Source organism: Delphinapterus leucas, chromosome 20, assembly GCF_059928025.1.
Source record: "Delphinapterus leucas isolate spDelLeu-1000000601 "Yukka" chromosome 20, BTC_Dleu_Yukka2, whole genome shotgun sequence".
NCBI lineage: Eukaryota > Metazoa > Chordata > Mammalia > Artiodactyla > Monodontidae > Delphinapterus > Delphinapterus leucas.
The window spans coordinates 57094535-57111825 of record NC_143148.1 but is presented as its reverse complement, the minus strand read 5'-3'; the positions used below and the strand labels follow the sequence as shown (position 1 = coordinate 57111825).

The window sequence follows — 17291 nt, the reverse complement described above, 5'->3', positions numbered from 1 at the left end:
ATGGCTACAGTAGGGAAAGAGGAAGGAGAGGAACTCCTAAGTGCAGTCGGCCCTCGGCATCCGCACCACGGAACCCCGACGGTAACTCGCCCCCGCCAAGTGCGGACCCTCATCTCAGCCTCCGGGCAACCCCGAGAGGAAACACTATTACTTCTGTTTCCAGGATGAGAAGCCCGGCTCGGAGGATCACACACAGCTGGGGAGTGGCAGGTGGGAGCCCCATCCAGACCTCCTGGCTCCAAAGCCCACGTGCATTCCCCCGACCTCCTGCCTCAGTGAGGTCTGGGTACTCACAAGGGTTCCATAACTCTCCGAGGGCTTGGCTCTCCAGCTCATCCAACTGCCCCCCATCTTTGCTGCTGAGGTCGGTATGGAGCCACCGACTGGATTCAAGAATTCCTAACGTGCTCAGTCGCAGCGGGACCCACTGGGGCCAAGAAACACAAGAGGTCTGAGGCCACCTCCAGCCGTCACAAGGAGGGCATGGCTGCTTATTCCTCTGCACTTCTGAAGAGCCGGTCTGCTCTCTGACTCTCCATGGCTCTGTGTGAGGGGTGAAGATCGGGGGACCCCAGGCCTGGGGGTCACCCCCGCCAGGGTGGACAAAATGCTCACCTGATCTCAAACCACTTCCAATCATCTTCGTGGGGGGGGGGCAGTACTCTACCCCAAATGTAACGACTAAAAGGGGGAAGCAGGAGGCTGAGGATCCACTGGCTTCTGCAATTTCATTCATTTAAGGTTTTATAGAAAACATCTTGGTCTCACTTATCCCAAGTGCCGACACCAGATGAAATGTGAGAATTTGCCGGGCATTTGCGGGGGGTTGTGGAATGCTCTTAAAGATGCATCTGACTCATTTGTCCACGTTCCATGTTGCCGACTGCCTGTCACAAATCTAGACTGGCCTTCCTGGCAAATTTGTGAGCTTCTGGGCTTTCTCCCCTTTGCATTAACTGGGTATACTCAGAGACTGCTGACTAATTTCGGTGTCAATCAGACAAAATGAGTAGGAAGCCACGTCTACTGCTCTCCCAGAATGCATTCAAAATCAAACATAAAAGCAGTCTGGGGACAGTCAAATATTAGGATCCTAGAACTCCTCCCCCTTCTAACTGCGGAGAAGACGGAGGCACACCTGGAAAAGGTGGAAATCAACCTTGCCAGTTAACAAACGAGGGGCCTAAACCTCAGCAAGGAAGTACATCCTCGGTGCGTGGCGTCAACAGGCAGAAATTCTTCTTACGCTTTAACGACATTGGAAAAGGGTCCCTTCAGCCAGAGCTCCTCAGGCCGCAATGCGTGCACGACGTGTAGAGGCCTCACTGAAATGCAGATTCTGACTCAGTGGGTCAGGTGGGGCTCACGACTCTGCATTTCTCAGCCCCCCCACCCCGCGATGCTGATGCTGCGGCTCCCAGAGCGATCTGAGGGGCAGGACCTCCAGCATTTCGCGCACCGCTGTGAACGATGCAAGACCAGCCGTCAAGGCCTGAGGCCTGAACCGAGTTTGCGGCGTGCTCCCCTTTCCGCTGCTGAGACGGCCACAGCCGTGAGTCAGATTCCCGGCTCCTCGGCCTCCGCTCTCACTCCAGGCCCCACCTGCGCTACAACTGTCACTGCTCGTTGTTTGCACTGTCAAGGACCGCCAACGCGAGGCCAGAGAGAGGTGCGAGGGTGGGTCCCCATCCTAGCAGCTGCTCAAGGCTCAGCTGCCCGAGAGCGTCCCAAGGGCTGCGGGTAACTGAAACCTCCTGGCCTTGTACTGCCCCTAAGCCACTGCCAGCTAACAACCACCTCTGAAGGCGTGCCCATGCGGGCTCACCTGAGGGGCCGTGGGAGCAAAGCCAGGGCTCTGAGCGGAGGGAAGGAGTGGCAGAAGCTCCCCAAGGGGGCCTACGTGCACTGGGGTGGGGCGGAGACGCGAGGGGCCCAGCAGCTTGTGAGGCCTGGAGCCCTGGCCGGTGGCGCCCTGCGAGGGGCTCACCCTCCGGAGAAGATCTTCTCCACGTAGCTGCGCATGAACTCCCGGAGCTCCAGCAGCTCCGCATCCTTGGCCGAGTCGGTGCTCTGGTTGGAGGAGAAGGACTCGCTGGAAGAGCAGCGGCGGTACTGGCCCCAGGACGGGTGCGAGGGCGACTCGCCCATGTCGTTCTCGCTGTCGGCCGACTCCGTGGCCTCACTCGCCGACGCACCCTCGCCCGGGGAGCTGTCCCCGTCCTGCAGCTTTGCGGGCAGCATCTCCAGGGGCGAGGAGGTGGATGGCTTGGCCCCGGCCCCGAAGTCAATCAGCGAGCCCACGGGGACCTCGGGAGCCTCCATGGCTCGGGGGGGGTGGGGGGCACTGCCGGCAAGGATGCCAGGCGGGGGCTGGTGAGCGAGATTCCCAGGTGCGTCAGCGGGAGCCTGAGGCTGAGCGCACGTGAGCTGCTTGGGAGTCGCTGGCCACCGGGACTGAGTCCTCTGGGGCGGCCCACGGGGCCCTAAGGCATCTGGAATGGAAGCAGAGACACGTCATCATCACCACGAGAGCTTCTCTTCATATAACGGGAAAGAATTAGGGCACGAATGCCCTGTAAGAGGCTCCAAACTTCCAGAATTTGGGCCACCTGTCTGCTGATGTCATCTTCCTACTGCCCACTTACTGTTAAACACCTGCTATATGGTGGGCAAACAATGAACAAACACACACCATCCATCAGGATTTCTCCAAACTAAGCAAGGAGACCTCGAGGGGGCTGCACCCCCCGGCCCTCTCCCGACTCTGGCCGACCAGACTGAGGCCAGTCAGAACAGAAATCACCGCAGATGGCCGTCTGCCGCCCACTCTTGCTGGGTCACCAACCACTGAAGACGGTGTCGTCAGGCACATGCTAAGCGCACGAGTCTCCAAGGCCCACGTCTCTTCCTTCCCGGGTTCCTTTCTTAGCATTTTCCCACTCAAAACCCAGCACCTTCCTGGCTGTCGGATATATGTCCCCTCTCATCATCCCCCTAAACCCTCCCGTGGTTTCTTTCTTTTCTTTTCTTTTTTAAGCACCTCACTAGACACAAGATCTGCTGGCACATTTTAAAAAATGATTTTCATTGTTTTTTGGCCGCACTGCACGGCATGCGGGATCTTGGTTCCCCAGCCAGGGACTGAACCCGCGCCCCCTGCAGTGGAAGCGCGGAGTCTTAACCACTGGATGGCCAGGGAAGTCCCTCCCTCTGATGGTCTCTAAGCAGCATTTGCCGAAGGACCCACCTCCTCCTACCTGCCCCCTCCCTGCACTACGGCCACCCTCGGCAACGGCATCCACCTCTGGTGTCTGTTCCTCCGCCCCTTAAGCTGGATGGCCCTCTCCCTTCTCCCCCATCTTCCTCCCTCAGCCCCATCCCTCGAGGCTCAGCTTAGTGCCATCTCTTCCGACAAGCTTCACTCAAACCCTGTGCAAACTATTTACTGATTCTTGCGTGGCCCCACTGGCATTTTACTTACACTCATTTCTAAGTCTGCTTGTTTGATAGGTTTATCCCACTGAAGTACAATCCCCTGAGGGGTGGACCATGCCTCAGCCACCTTTGTAGCAATGCGAGTGCCCAGCACAGAGTCCTAACTAAGTGTCCACTGGACGTTTGCTGAATGGATGACCAGACCTGACCGTGAACACGCTCTAAGAGTCGGGAAGTCAACGGTGTAGGCAGAGCTGGGATTAGGATCTTCGCTTCTAAACCAGTCTCCTGCTGGTCAGTTCAGGGGTCACCTGCCAGTTCTGGGGCTCCCTCCCCCATGAAGATGGGCAGACAGCTAAGCAGTAAGTTAAAGCCCTCCTGATGTAAGAATCCAACTTGATCCTGGGCACTGTCCCTATCCTCCACCTCTACAGACCCCAAATATCTAGGACAACACCTGGCAGACAGGTGGCTGCCGCTACTGTGAAACTAATGCATCTTCTGAGGGTAATTCAATATCAAAGCTGCATTCACTGCCCGTTAAGAGCTTCATGTTCACGAATCGATTACGGGCTCCTCCAAATTCCCCAACCCAGGATATTTTTAGATGCCCTGAGTCAGAAGGATGGAATGGCTGGCTCCGTGTCACTGGAGTGGCAACGCCCCCCCCTTCGGAGAGTCCTACAAAGCCCGCCTTGGTCCAAAACAGAGACGCATACACCTCAGCTCAAAAGAACTTTCTGGGCCAGGAGAGCAACAGGGAGTCTTAGGAGCTCAGGTGGCAACACAGACTAAGGAGTCTTGGGCCAGGGCCATGGCAGCCCTGGCCCCTTCTCGCCAGCAGGGCCGGTGAGCTGTGGCCTCTGCTCTCTGGGCCAGGGTCCCCGTCAGACACTGAGGTCAGGTTAGATCTCTAAGGTCCTTCTGGCAACCACACTCACAGACTCTCCAAAGAACAGAAAATAACACCTATAATGTCTCACCGGATATTAAAAATGGAAAATCGCACACTAGGAAAATGTTTGCAGCCACTATGATAGGAAAATTGAGTTAATCATATCTGTATGATAAATTCACCCAAATCCAACTAAAAATCTATATTCTAATAGATACACAAACTACTCAAATAGGCATGGCACACAAGAGGAAGTATTATTATTAAGTGCTTAGATAATGCTTCAACCCATACTAATAACCACACATACAGATAGGCAAATCAAAACAATTAGGTACCTGCTTATACTACAAAATAAGCAAAAATTTGAAAATTATAACCCAGAAGCAGGTGAGATTAAGATAAAACTAATATTCTCAAACAATCCTGGCAACAGGAATAAACAAGACTTTAGAAAGCAATTTCTATAATTCTTATTTTTCTCTCCTCTGATCCAAGAACTCAAATGCTTGGAATTTATTCTGAGAAGATAATTCCAAACAGTCCAAAACAGTTATGTGGAGAAAAATGCTCGCTACAACATTAGTTATCGTCCTGAAAAATCGGGGGAAAAAAATCTAAATATAGTGAAGTGGCAAATATATTCTAACAACTTGATGTAACGGTAATCAGTGTGTGGTGCAATTAGAAAAACGCTCACTTTACAGTTAGGAAAACAAATATAGAAAAACGCTCACTTTACAGTTAGGAAAACAAATATAGAAAAACGCTCACTTTACAGTTAGGAAAACAAATATTCCACAATCAACAAATACTTACTGAAGCCTATTGCAGGCCAGCCTCTTGTTTTGGGTGCTAGAAATACTGAAGTGAATGAATTTTAATTGTACTATAATTACAATCACGTATACACGTGAGAAAGGGCTGAAAAAGGAGATAGAAATGCATTACAGTGCTGGTACCAAGGTAACCGCCCCTTTTTATTTTATTATCATTAACAGTGGAGTTTACAATCAATAAAAATTCAGAGGAAAAGGAAACAAGTTACTGTATCTTCGCAACATTTCAGGTGGTTGGTCTGAAGGGCAGCATCAATTTACCAAAGCAGAACTTGACAGCACAGGAGGCGCAAGGTCAGACCCAACGGCTACGGCTATTTCTGGTCCGGCCCAAGGCGCTCTCCCAGCGCCTTTCTAGCTTGGAAATTCGGGGAGTGCATGAGTCATCCTTTCCCAGAAGCCTCCTCTGTGGGCTCAGGAAGGAGCGGACAAGGTGAGGGGCCTGGCCCTGCAGGACAGGAAGCAAAATTGACAGGGGGCCCAGTCCTGGGCGCCATGTGGGCAGCATGGGCTGCAGAGTGCGGGTTCCTCTGCCCGGGATCTCATCTCTCAGCCAACCTTGCTCCCGGAGCTGAGATGCAGGTGAAGTGGCCACTTATGCTAAGGGCCTTGGAAGTGACCCCACCCTCTTTCTCCAGGAAGGAAACATAATTACGGGCCTCTGTCCAGGACAAGGTGATGGTCACTCTCAAGACACCAGGATCACACACCTCACTCGACTACCTGTGCTCTCCTAGCTGCAGAACACAGAGGAAGTGGGCCCAGTGGGGACTGACTGCACCGTCCCCGAGTAGGGCCAGCCAGCGGCTGCCACTCAGGATCGTGAGCCCAGCGGGATCAGATCTAAAGAGCTTTCTATAAAAGTGCTGAAATCCGCTTCATGAAATCTTCCAAGTCTTCAACACTGGCAACTAATTTAAATTTATTTCAAAACACATCATGGACCAAAGAGAACGTGTCTGCGGATTGCACTCAATCCCTCTGCTCTGTCCTGTGTACAAGGAGGTCCCCAGACCCACTGCAGGGCCACAGGCTCTGAGACTCAGGGTTTTAAATCACAGCGGAATCTCTGCAAACAGACAGCGTGGATATTAAAAATGCTTTCTACAGACTTGCAGCCAAACAGACCTTCCTGCAACCGCATCTTTACAATTCACCTCTTAGGCCCTATGGCAGAAGCTTCTACCAATCAAATTAGGCTAAAATTCTAAGTCAGCCCATGTCTCTGAGCGCTGAGAGGGGGCTTCTTCGGACTGGGGGTCAGGGAGGTAGATCTCTGAGCTGAGATGGAGGGGGGCCGGGCCAGCCGAGAAGGCTCGAGAAGGCTGGAGAAGGCTGTCTTCTGAGCAGAGGACAGGGGTCTGGGTGGAGGAACAGCCCACACAGAGGCCCTCGGCAGCCATGACTTCGGAAAGTTCAGGAACTGGAAATGCTGAGGAGGGAGGAGGTTGGCAAGGGGGGCCAGGTGAGACACCAGGAGCCTCGACTGGGTTCTCAGGGTGATGGGCAGGCAGCCGTAGCAGCAGTTTGGAGAAGAGAACGAGCGCAAGGGGGCCAGGGGAGGTGCCCCGGCCGGCGCATTCGGGGGGAGGTTTCCTGACCTCCTGCCCCGCCTCCCGCCCACATCCCCGCACCACGTGGCCCCAGCTGCGGCAGGAACTCGGAAGGAGATTGCCGTCTGTGGCTGCTGCGCCACATCCTCAGGGGCTTTGCTCAAACCCTGATTTCCCCAGCACCCAGGGTGCCCAGAGTGAGCCCTCCTCCAGCAGGCTGACCTCGGGCAATCACACAGGCTCCCGGGGCCGGGGGAGGCTCCGGAACCTTCTGGAACTCTGCCTCTGCCATCCGTCTCAGGCAGCTCCCTCTCCTTTACTGTCCCAGAGCCAACAGACGTGCTGCTCCTCCCACCAAAAGAAGAGACGGCAAGCCTCAATGGACCAGCACAGCCCACCCGCTGGCTCAGGCCCCCTCCACCCCACCCGCCCCTCCTTTCACAGCATCAGAGAATCGAGGCGGGGGTGGGGAAGCAGGAGGCCCCCCCCCCCGCACACAGCTAGGAAGTGACGGGGCCCAGAGTCAAAACTCAGGTGAACGCCGAGCCCAGGCTCTCAAGTCACCACGTGGGCCCTGCAGCAGCCTCTCTGATGCTCTCCTGTGGGTGCGTCTCTAGAAGCGGAGCTGAGGGTCAGAGGCCTGCACAGCAGTGAGGCTCTGCTGGGGCTGCCGAATCGCCTTCCCCAGTCTGAGCTGTGTGCTAGAACAGGGGTCCCCAGCCCCCGGGCCTTGGACCGGTATCGGGCCGCGGCCTGTTAGGAACCGGGCCGCACGGCAGGAGATGAGTGGCGGGCGGGTGGGCAAAGCTTCATCTGCGGCTCCCCGTCGCCCGTGTTACCGCCTGAACCATCGCCCCCGCCCCCGGCCCCCAGTCCGTGGAAAAATGGTCTTCCACGAAACCGGCCCCTGGTGCCAAAAAGGCTGGGGACCGCTGGCCTAGAAGGCAAGCCCGGGCCACGCCCAACAAACACCTTCCCTGCCGCTGGAGCCGAGAACCTGATGTACGGCTTCACACACATCCGTTAGATGGATTCTCCCCAGCACTCAAGTCAAGCTTGTGGAGATTATTATCTTTTCCCTTTATCGTAAATGTATCGTTAGAGAAAGATTTGGAAATAGAAGAGGGAGAAAAAGCTCCTGGTCCCACCAGGCCGACAAAATCCCATCTCCATTCTCGTGGATGCCCTTCTGGTCTTGGTCAAAAGGCAAACCCTTTTTTTTTTTTTTTTTTTTTTTTTTTACCATTTCAACGGCAAGAGAAATTCGGATGTTTATTTGGCACCTAGCTAGTGGCTACCCCTCTCGTGACAGCTACAAACCTGCAGGAGACCCTAGTGGAGAGGGTCTTCTCTGCTCTCCCGAGGTGTGTTTTACTTCAAATGGACCTGACAGAAGGTCGACAGGCCGTCTGGGTTTGGCTGCAGGGATGAGGGGAGACAAGTGAACTTGATCGGATTAGTTACCGTTATCTGTTTCGGTTCAGCTATGAAAGGACTTAATAATGCACGGTTTCCAGGAAAACTGTGCCTCACTGGAATAGCTGGAGGAGAGGAGAGGGAGAGGAAATAAGGGAGACCTTTCAACCCGCTGCTGCTTCCTTCGCCCTGTAGAGACTGCTGAGGATACGATGGATGGACTGCAAACCTCAAGGTTCTGCAGAGCCCTCCTCCCCTCCCCATGCGCCCGCCTGTGCCCTGGCAGGGTCCCAGCAGCACGGGGTGCAGGTACCACTTCCACACCTCCCCGGCCTGCCACAAACAATCAGCCTCACAGCGCACAGGCTCTTCCTGCGGCTCCACCTGCATCTGTTCCCCGGGCACCCCTCCCGCTCATAGGTCACAGGTCACAGAGAGACCCTGTGGGCTGGCCAGGGAGGCGGGGCTGAGGAGGGGCCCCAGGTGGACCGCAGCCACAACTGAGGCTCGTGGAAACCCGCTTCCTGTCGCTCAGAACCTCTCCTGCAGCGAGACCCTAACAAGGACCTCCATTTGCCTCTGCCAGGGGCTGGTCACAGCGCAGCCCTACCGACGGATAAATCCGCTCAGCGCTTTCTGGCTGGGTGATAACTCACACTGCCTTGGCATCAGGAAGAAATGTGGCGCTACTTGGGGCTAGGAGATGAGTCATTCCGAAGAACGAATACGTGTCAAGTAAGAAGCGTCAGCATCCTTTCAGATGTCAGTGTGTTCGCGCAACTGTTCAGACGTAGATTTATGTCCAGTCAATGTGGATCTAGGGCAACCTCAGGCCAGTGGAATTGAAACCCATTATTGCAGTCGGGCAACGAATGTAGTGGAGCTTCCTGGCAGCCAAAGCAAAAATGGGAATTACACCGGGTCACAAATTCTTTTCATTCCGACAAACTCATCTGTACGTGAGCTTTATCCAAGTACCGAACTTAAAAATCAATTCGTCAAGAAGATCCTCATATGAAAGGACACTGACTATTACAGTGGAAGTCTCCAACAGGTTCTTTAAAAGATACAGAGATGCTGAAACATACATTTTTTAAATGGCTCTCCAAAAATCTGAAAGCACATGTTACATGCATTTGGAGCAGGTATTTGTCGGTTGGAGCACGCTACTGGGTGAAGGTAAGATCTCCTTGGTGGCGCAGGGATGGAGCGTCACAGACCTGGAGACGTCATAGTTAATAATATGCCCATGAGGGTCCCTCTCCCTCAAACATCAGATGTCCCCCAGGGCTCTGGCAAGCACCAGTCACCACCATTCACGGCAGAATTCTCTGAAGAGCACTTGCGCCAACATTCTGATTTGGTGATCGAAACAGAACTAGAGCTGGAGGGGTACAGGGAAGGGGCGCCCCCAAAGCCCTGCTTGAGGCACCAGCTCCAGGGGTTTAATCGGGATCAGAGCCCACACTGGTTAAGGAGACGGGAACTGAGCAGCTGGTGAGGAATCACAGCCCACAGCCTCTGCAGGGAGTCTCCGAGCCATGAGCCATGATCTCTCATCCTCAAGGAAGCAGAGAGGACGGATGGGGGAGGGAGAGGGACATACGTAACCTGGTTTCAAAAGGGAAGACAGTAGACGATGAGAGAGAGACAGAGAGAGAGAGAGAGAGACAGAGAGAGAGAGAGCCACGTCAGGGGACACCCAGGTCAGAAGCAGGACGGCTCTGCGCACCAGGACCGGGAAGCGGGGAGGACCAACGTCAGAGCCTGACGCTAAACTGATCTCTAGAGCCTCACTCGCACACGCACGCGCGTGCGTGCGTGTGCGTGCGTATGTGTGTGTGTGAGTCTTACAGACCCGTCAATCAAGGGAACACCGTGGAAACAGCACAAGGGCTTTAGCAAGATACTAGACAAACGCATTACAGCTCTGAGGACAAAACAGAAAAATGTGGCTTGAATGCTGTGTAATTAGGTGGCTTCATCCATACTGTATTTCGTTATCCTAAAATGCACTTTTCTGGCACTTTAAGACCTCTGAAATCAGATGTGTCTGAGCGTCGCTCCCAGCCAGGCCCGCTGGGATACAGCTGTCATTGTCCAGAGACAGGAGTAGAGCCTCTTCTACTCTTTAATTTTAAAAATCAATTCAAAACACATAAATTGTAGTCACGTCACTCAAAGTGAATCAATTCCCACACAGTGAACTCTCCCCTAAATCCACCACCCACCTCAGGGAATAGAACACGACAAGCCCCCACCTCGTCCCCCTCCCCCGAGCTCCCCTCCTCCCCAAAGGGAAATGGACCCGTAAAGGGCACGCGGATGGCAGAGAGGATGGTATGTTACAGAAACCCATGCACTTCAACGGCTCTGAGGCAACTGCAGAACAGGCCTCCGAATGTGAGGAAGCTTTAGAAGCCCTTTAACCAACTTATTTTGCTTATATTTTCCTCTTTATTATGGACAAGAGGGATGCTTCATAATAATCTATGCCCAAGTCATTCTATAAGCATTCTTACAAGAAAGACAGAATAAGATTCTAGGGACAAGCGAGCATCATGCCATAGTGTAAATGGCAGCGCCGCATCTTAATTCCTTGTGCATAAAATAGTGGTGAATCTTACAACCGACGGGGTCTTCGATCTGAAGAAAGACGGTGGTTGAACCCCTCCCCCAGCGTCAACTTGGAAAGATGTGTCTACCGCTCATGGGCTAAGGACTCCAGCCCGGCTCTATCCTACCCCTTCATTAATTACTCAGACTTGAGGGCAGTAACATGTTGGTGGAGAACGTGGGGAGCCGAAAGCCGGAGGGAAAGTTAACTCAGAGAACGACACAGTCGGGACCCAAAAGGTTCCGGCAGATTCAGGGAGGCTGAGGCTAAAAGATGCCCCTGGACAGGGAATGTGGTCATTCGCTGGGCACCAGCCAAGTGCCTTCCACGTGCCAGGCCTGCTGTGGGAGCAAAGAGATGGTGACCGTGTGGCCTCTGTCTCTGAATAAGTCATAAATTATCAGCGAGGGAGTCTGACCTCGTGACTCAAAGTTTCACAAGTCCAATGTCGAGAGGCAGCTCATTCTCGGGCGGCACACGTGCCACAGGAGTCAATGGGTTTGAGGCCAACAATAACAACAAACTTGAAACTGACCTTGGGCTGCCCTGACAGAAGCACCTGACCCAAAAGAGGAGAGATGGTTTCACTCACCTCTGCTTCCGCCGGTCAGGCTGCTCCTGGACCATTCTGTCCAACCCCACCCCTTGGAAGGAGTAAGCAGCTCCTCTTAGGGCAGCAAATCTCAGTAAACATGTCTGGGGACCCAGGCCTTGTTGTCCCCAGCCGTTAAGCCCAAAGCGACTCAGCAGGATCCATCATTTTGGAAAACGTAATAAACTGGCACAAGTATTTTAATTTAATAAACGTTTGGAAGACTTGTAAAAAAGCAGAGAGCATCCCCCAACGTGAGAAGAAAAACAAAAGCCCACTTGATAACTGTGTCACATGAGCAATGGTGAGAAAGTCGAGGGGATTTACTGAGGGGTAAGTAACTCGGGAAACAAGACAGTGAATTCAGGGACTTCCCTGGCAGGCCAGTGGTTAAAACTCCACGCTTTCAACGTGGGGGTGTTGCGGGTTCGATCCCTGGTCGGGGAACTAAGATCCCACATGCTGCGTGGCCACCAAAAAAAAAAAAAAAGCGGATTCAAATCTGTGAGGAGTGGCTATGTGACCAAGGGACTAGGTTGTCCTCCATACTTCCAGAAGGGAGAACAGAGTCCCAGCAAGGCAGCCGTCTCCACCAGCCCCGGGAGTGGTCCCTCAAGAGTCTCCTTTCTAAATGGGAAGCCGGAAGCAGAAGGTGTTAGCACGCTGCTAGCGGGAGATGCTGCTGGACCTCTAGGGTTTCATGCCAATTCCATCCGGAGATAACATTTTATGACACTTAACGCAGATTTTTCTCCGCTGCAGCTGTCGTAATGGTTATATCCAAGATAACTCTTATTTTATGACCTCCAGGAAAAAGGAAAGGTCTAAAATATTCACAGTTCACAGGAAAAAGAGATAAGGGGCCATCTGCTGGTTCCCTCACACCTGACCTCACTGGGTCCCTATTAAAACCACCACGACGGGTCAGGCACTGTGCTAAGTGTGGGGAAAAGGGCCGTGGAAGAGACAAGTTCCCTACAGTCTAGTGACTCTGCCTGCCTTGGTTCAGCAACAGTGCAGACGGCTCCAGAGCAAATCCTTTTTCACCACCCCACTGCCCAAATCAGAAGGGTCCAGGAATTCAACTAGCCCCAACTGGATGAGGGAGGAAGGAAAGGGTATACTATGATTACAAACCAACAGGTCCTCCCCAGTCTGAGACTTTGAAATTTCTTAGTTTTTCCAAAGTTGCTCGAAGTCTCAAGTCACCTCCCACCAGGGTCTGGATGTACCTTACGCACTTTACTAATGTTTAATTCATCCCAGGTAATTCTTCAATGAATTGGCGAGCCCGCTAGTTTAAGGCAACAAGGAGGAATTTGGCGACAGGTGTTTCCCATTAATTCTCACCACTAACTTACCGAGTTGGTTGCATTATAACCAAATGTTCGAATTTATTCGGCACATCCCTCCCTCTGTGAGCAGCTGCACTTCTTTAGTAAAAGAAGGACATAGCTGGCGATTCAGTGACAGCCGGATTTGATCTGGATACAGACGGCCTTGGCCTTCCATCCTTTTGGGTAACGTGGCAAAATAACTGCATACTTCCCCCACCCCCGGCACGAAGACAGCCGCACTCCATCGGATTACGATAGGCTCCCTAAAAGCTCTGAAACTTGGTCCTTCTCCTAGAACCCAAGGCGGGTGAGGGATGGAACTGAACATCTACTCTCTTTGGGGTTGGTGCTTTGCTCCACTGGCCCAACTCGGGGCCAAAACGGAGAGCCATGCAAACGGACATCTGTGCCTCCGTGGGAGGGAAGGCTCTGGGCAAATCCTCCTGGATGTGGGATCACCTGGAGGCCGCAGTAAGCACTCTGCTTGAAACCCGCTAGTGTCCGTCACCAGTTAGCTTCATCTCTGGCTGCTGGTCAAGGAGCTCTGCCATCTGGAGCTGGTCAAGGCTGCCCACGCAGCTCTCCAATGGCCACATGCAGAGGGGATGCTGCTGTCATTCAAAAGCAACCTCACATAAGCATGGGTTGCTGGTTTCTCCAAGACAGAACTTCTGCATAATCAAGCTAGTTTCCTCCTTCCCTCTCTCTGACACACACTGGGCCTTTGCTAATGCCTTCTTCATTTCCCTATACACACCACCCACCTCCCTCTGGCTAAATCTCTTGGCACATACAAAACCTGCTCTGCAACATGGAGAAATCTGAAAATTGTGGTTGTGTCACACCGGTGCTTTCTCTAGGTCATCTGTGGTCTTTTGAAATCCTCCCTAATGTTGAAACATGTTTAAAAATATTTTTTAAGTCTATCTATTTAATTTATCCTAAGGAACTAACCCCCCAAATGGCCCCAAATACCTCTATGCAGCTTGCTTTATAATAGCAAAAAAAGTGAAAATAAACTAAACGCTCAACAAGAAGAAAGTTATGTCAATTCTGCTACATTAATTCTGGCACTTCACTGAAATATGACAGAGAGCAATAATGACAACATGGCATTGTGAAAATACTTCTGTTAAATGAAAAAGACGTGGAAAATGAAAAACGAAGATGTAAATTTATATTCTCCCTGTAATTACAACTATGTAAAAATAATACAGGGCAACGCCACAGCTATCCTGTCTGCCTTACACTGTTATCATAAGGATCAAATGAACTAATAAAACAAACCAGAGGGGCTTCCCTGGTGGCGCAGTTGTTGAGAGTCCGCCTGCCGATGCAGGGGACACGGGTTCGTGCCCAGGTCCGGGAGGATCCCACGTGCCGCGGAGCGGCTGGGCCCGTGAGCCATGGCCGCTGAGCCTGCGCGTCCGGAGCCTGTGCTCAGACGCAACGGGAGAGGCCACAACGGTGAGAGGCCCGCGTACCGCAAAAAAAAAAACAAATCAGAAAAGAAGGCGGCAAATGGCTAAAGTACTGTACGAATTCTGAATGGGATTCATGTCAGGCACCGGAAGAACGTTCAGTACATGAGTCGACAGGGCAACGGGGACTTGAAAGATCACATCAGCATCAGAGACCCTGGAGAAAACGGCCACTTCCGAAGTGCTGCCTTACGATTTTCAGATGGTTTTTGCTTTCATCTGTGTCAACACGTGGAGACTGAAATTCAGTGACACTTAACGGTGTCTGCAGTCCTCTCATTCAGAAAATCTTTTAACAAAGCAAGAGTTATTCTTGCAATAAAGGCTTTGCTTTATTTGAGAGAGAGAGAGAGAGAGAGAGAGAGAGAGAGGATCTACTTTAAGAGGTTCTTTTTTTTTTTTTTAATGTTTAATAGATCCTTTCCAGGGAGCAGATTTAGTTATTTATTAGGTTGCACCGGGTCTTAGTCGCGGCAGGCAGCCTCCTTTTTTTTTTTTTTTTTTGCGGTACGCGGGCCTCTCACCGTTGTGGCCTCTCCCGTTGCGTCTGAGCACAGGCTCCGGATGCGCAGGCTCAGCGGCCATGGCTCACAGGCCCAGCTGCTCCGCGGCATGTGGGGTCCTCCCGGACTGGGTCACGAATCCGCGTCCCCTGCATCGGCAGGCAGACTCTCAACCACTGCACCACCAGGGAAGCCCTAGGTAGGCTCCTTAGTTGCGGCATGCATGTGGGATCTAGTTCCCTGACCGGGGCTCGAACCCTGGGCCCCTGCATTGGTAGTGCGGAGTCTTATCCACTGAGCCACCAGGGAAGTCCCCTAAGAGATTAATTCTTTATCAAGCCCAGATGGGATTCTGCAGCACGAGGCTATTATACACATTGGTGACCACCTGGATACAAATACCCAAATACGCTAGATGAAAGCCTCTTGAATCTCAGACAGACCTTGCCCTGCTTCTCTATGTATACATTTCCTGACACCCCCAACGGAGAGGAATAAAGCTCATTTGCTTACAGTAAACCATTCCCTTCAACCTGGCAGCCTGAGTGGGTGAGAAGGAACCCCCTTCACACTGTGCAAGGCTAGATATGTAATGATGGGGTAAGGGAAGCTCAGGGAGAGGGTTCCTTCCATCAGTCCTTTACGTGATGCTGCAGATCAGTTATTTCTGTTACCATCTACCCAATCCTTCAACTTTTACTCTTTTATTTTCCTCCTTCTCCACACGAACCACAGTTCTCCTGCATCAGTGACATTCTGACTTCCTCATGTGTCCGTTTAACCTGGACTTTTTGTTGAACGTCTCTAAAACTCCCGTCTTCTGGCTTCCTTATGGTTCTGAGTGAGATGGAGTGAGCACACTCCATTCTGTCTCACCCACTGAGTGTGGCTATAAAACGTGGGCAGAATGGACAGGGCAGCTATTGGAGGACTCTGGAAAGTAAACAGTAGCAGGCCGAGGAGGGAAGATAATCAGAATTTGAAGCACCACCAACATGGTGGTGATTCTGCCACGTCCCCACTCCAGGACCGCCAGCCTGGACTGAATATGACCCGATATCCAGAAACAGGTATCAGCGGAGCTCCAGAAGGCTGGTCCTGGCTTGGGGAGCAGGGAAGCGGTTGCCTAATTCTCAGAGGTAGTGAGCCCAAACCCAGGGCTTTTCCTTTTTTGTGCTTCTGTCTTCTTGGAGCTCTCACGCCCCAGTCTCCCAGCAAATCCCCAGCAGCAGAGGGGTCCACAGATGCCTAAAACTATGCGGGATGGAAGCTTCCTTTCCAATTGGAGGAGCTGAAGCAGGTGAAAACCCCACTGAATTTTTCTCTCTTGGTCCTTCTCTTGCTTAGTCACAGATGTGAGCTAAGTCCCAGGAAGAATGTAGCAGAACAGGAGAAATAACGCCCCTGCTTTCTGGCTGAAAAACCAAACAGAAGGGGTCCCTGGAACTGGAAAGGACTGGGGAGACTGTGGAACAGGAGCAGCTCAGGAGAACAACCCCATAAAGTGTGTATGAGCCCCCAGGCTCAGTCCTGAGATGAACATGTGTAGGTAGAACCCTAAACAGCATACTGTGGACTCTGGGTACTGAACTTCAGGAGAGAACACTGCCAAGGTCCCACACTGGCCACGGAGTGACACGTAGGGGCAGATCTGAAAAGCACCATGAAGACTCTGAACACACAATTGATACTGAAACTCACAGAAGGCTGGTAGGGACTTAGAATCTGAACTCAAATTGGTTGAGTGTCTGCTACAACAAAGGTGGCAACATTCTCCATAGGATTTAAACAAGACCAAGAGTCTCATAATGTAATATTCATATATTCAGGATCAATCCAAAATTACTCAACATACAAAGAATGAGGAAAATCCTCAACTCACATGGGAAAGGATAATCAACTGATACCAGTGCCAAGACAACAAAGTATTGGAATTAACTAAGACTTCAAAGTAGTTACTATAAAAAGTACTCCAAGAAGTAAGGAAGAACATTCTTGAAATAAAGGGAAAGATAAAAAGTCTCAGTAAAGGGCTTCCCTGGTGGCGCAGTGGTTAAGAATCCGCCTGCCAACGCAGGGGACAAAGGTTCAAGCCCTGGCCCAGGAAGATGCCACATGCCATGGAGCAACTAAGCCCGTGCGCCACAGCTATTGAGCCTGCGCTCTAGAGCCCGCGAGCCATAACTACTGAGCCCAAGTGCCACAACTACTGAAGCCCGCACGTCTAGAGCCTGTGCTCCACAACAAGAGAAGCCACCGCCACGAGAAGCCCGCGCACCGCAACGAAGAGCAGCCCCCGCTCACTGCAACTAGAGAAAGCCTGCGCACAGCAATGAAGACCCAACTCAGCCAAAAATAAATAAATTTATTTAAAAAAATAATCACTTCTTCATAAAAAAAAAAAAAGGAAAGAGTCAGTGAACATGAAGACAGATCAATAAAAACAATCTCATCTGAAAAACAGGGAGCAAAAGGGTTTTAAAAAAGTGAGCAGAGCCTTGGGGACTTGTGGACAAAAATGAAAGGATGTAACATTTGTGTCATTAGAGTCCCAGAAGGAGAGGAGAAAGAAGATGGTGCAAAAAATATATTTGAGGAAATAATGACTGAAACTTCCCCAATT

The 17291-nt window shown here is 51.8% G+C and overlaps 1 protein-coding gene across 5 annotated transcripts in view; it reads right to left on the bottom strand.

Annotated features, from left to right (window-relative positions):
* KIAA0513 (KIAA0513 ortholog) overlaps positions 1-17291 on the bottom strand; it is a 54148-nt gene that overhangs the window by 14372 nt on the left and 22485 nt on the right. For 3 of the 5 annotated variants that reach the window (XM_089903372.1, XM_022583009.3, XM_022583010.3), the window contains one exon: positions 1988-2492. In XM_089903372.1, coding sequence (XP_089759498.1) covers positions 1988-2322 — 335 coding nt within the window. In that variant the 5' untranslated portion in view covers positions 2323-2492. Of the gene's footprint in view, positions 1-1987; positions 2493-8828; positions 9026-17291 lie in introns of those variants that run through there. The other 2 variants (XM_089903371.1, XM_022583007.3) reach the window with 1 other exon arrangement.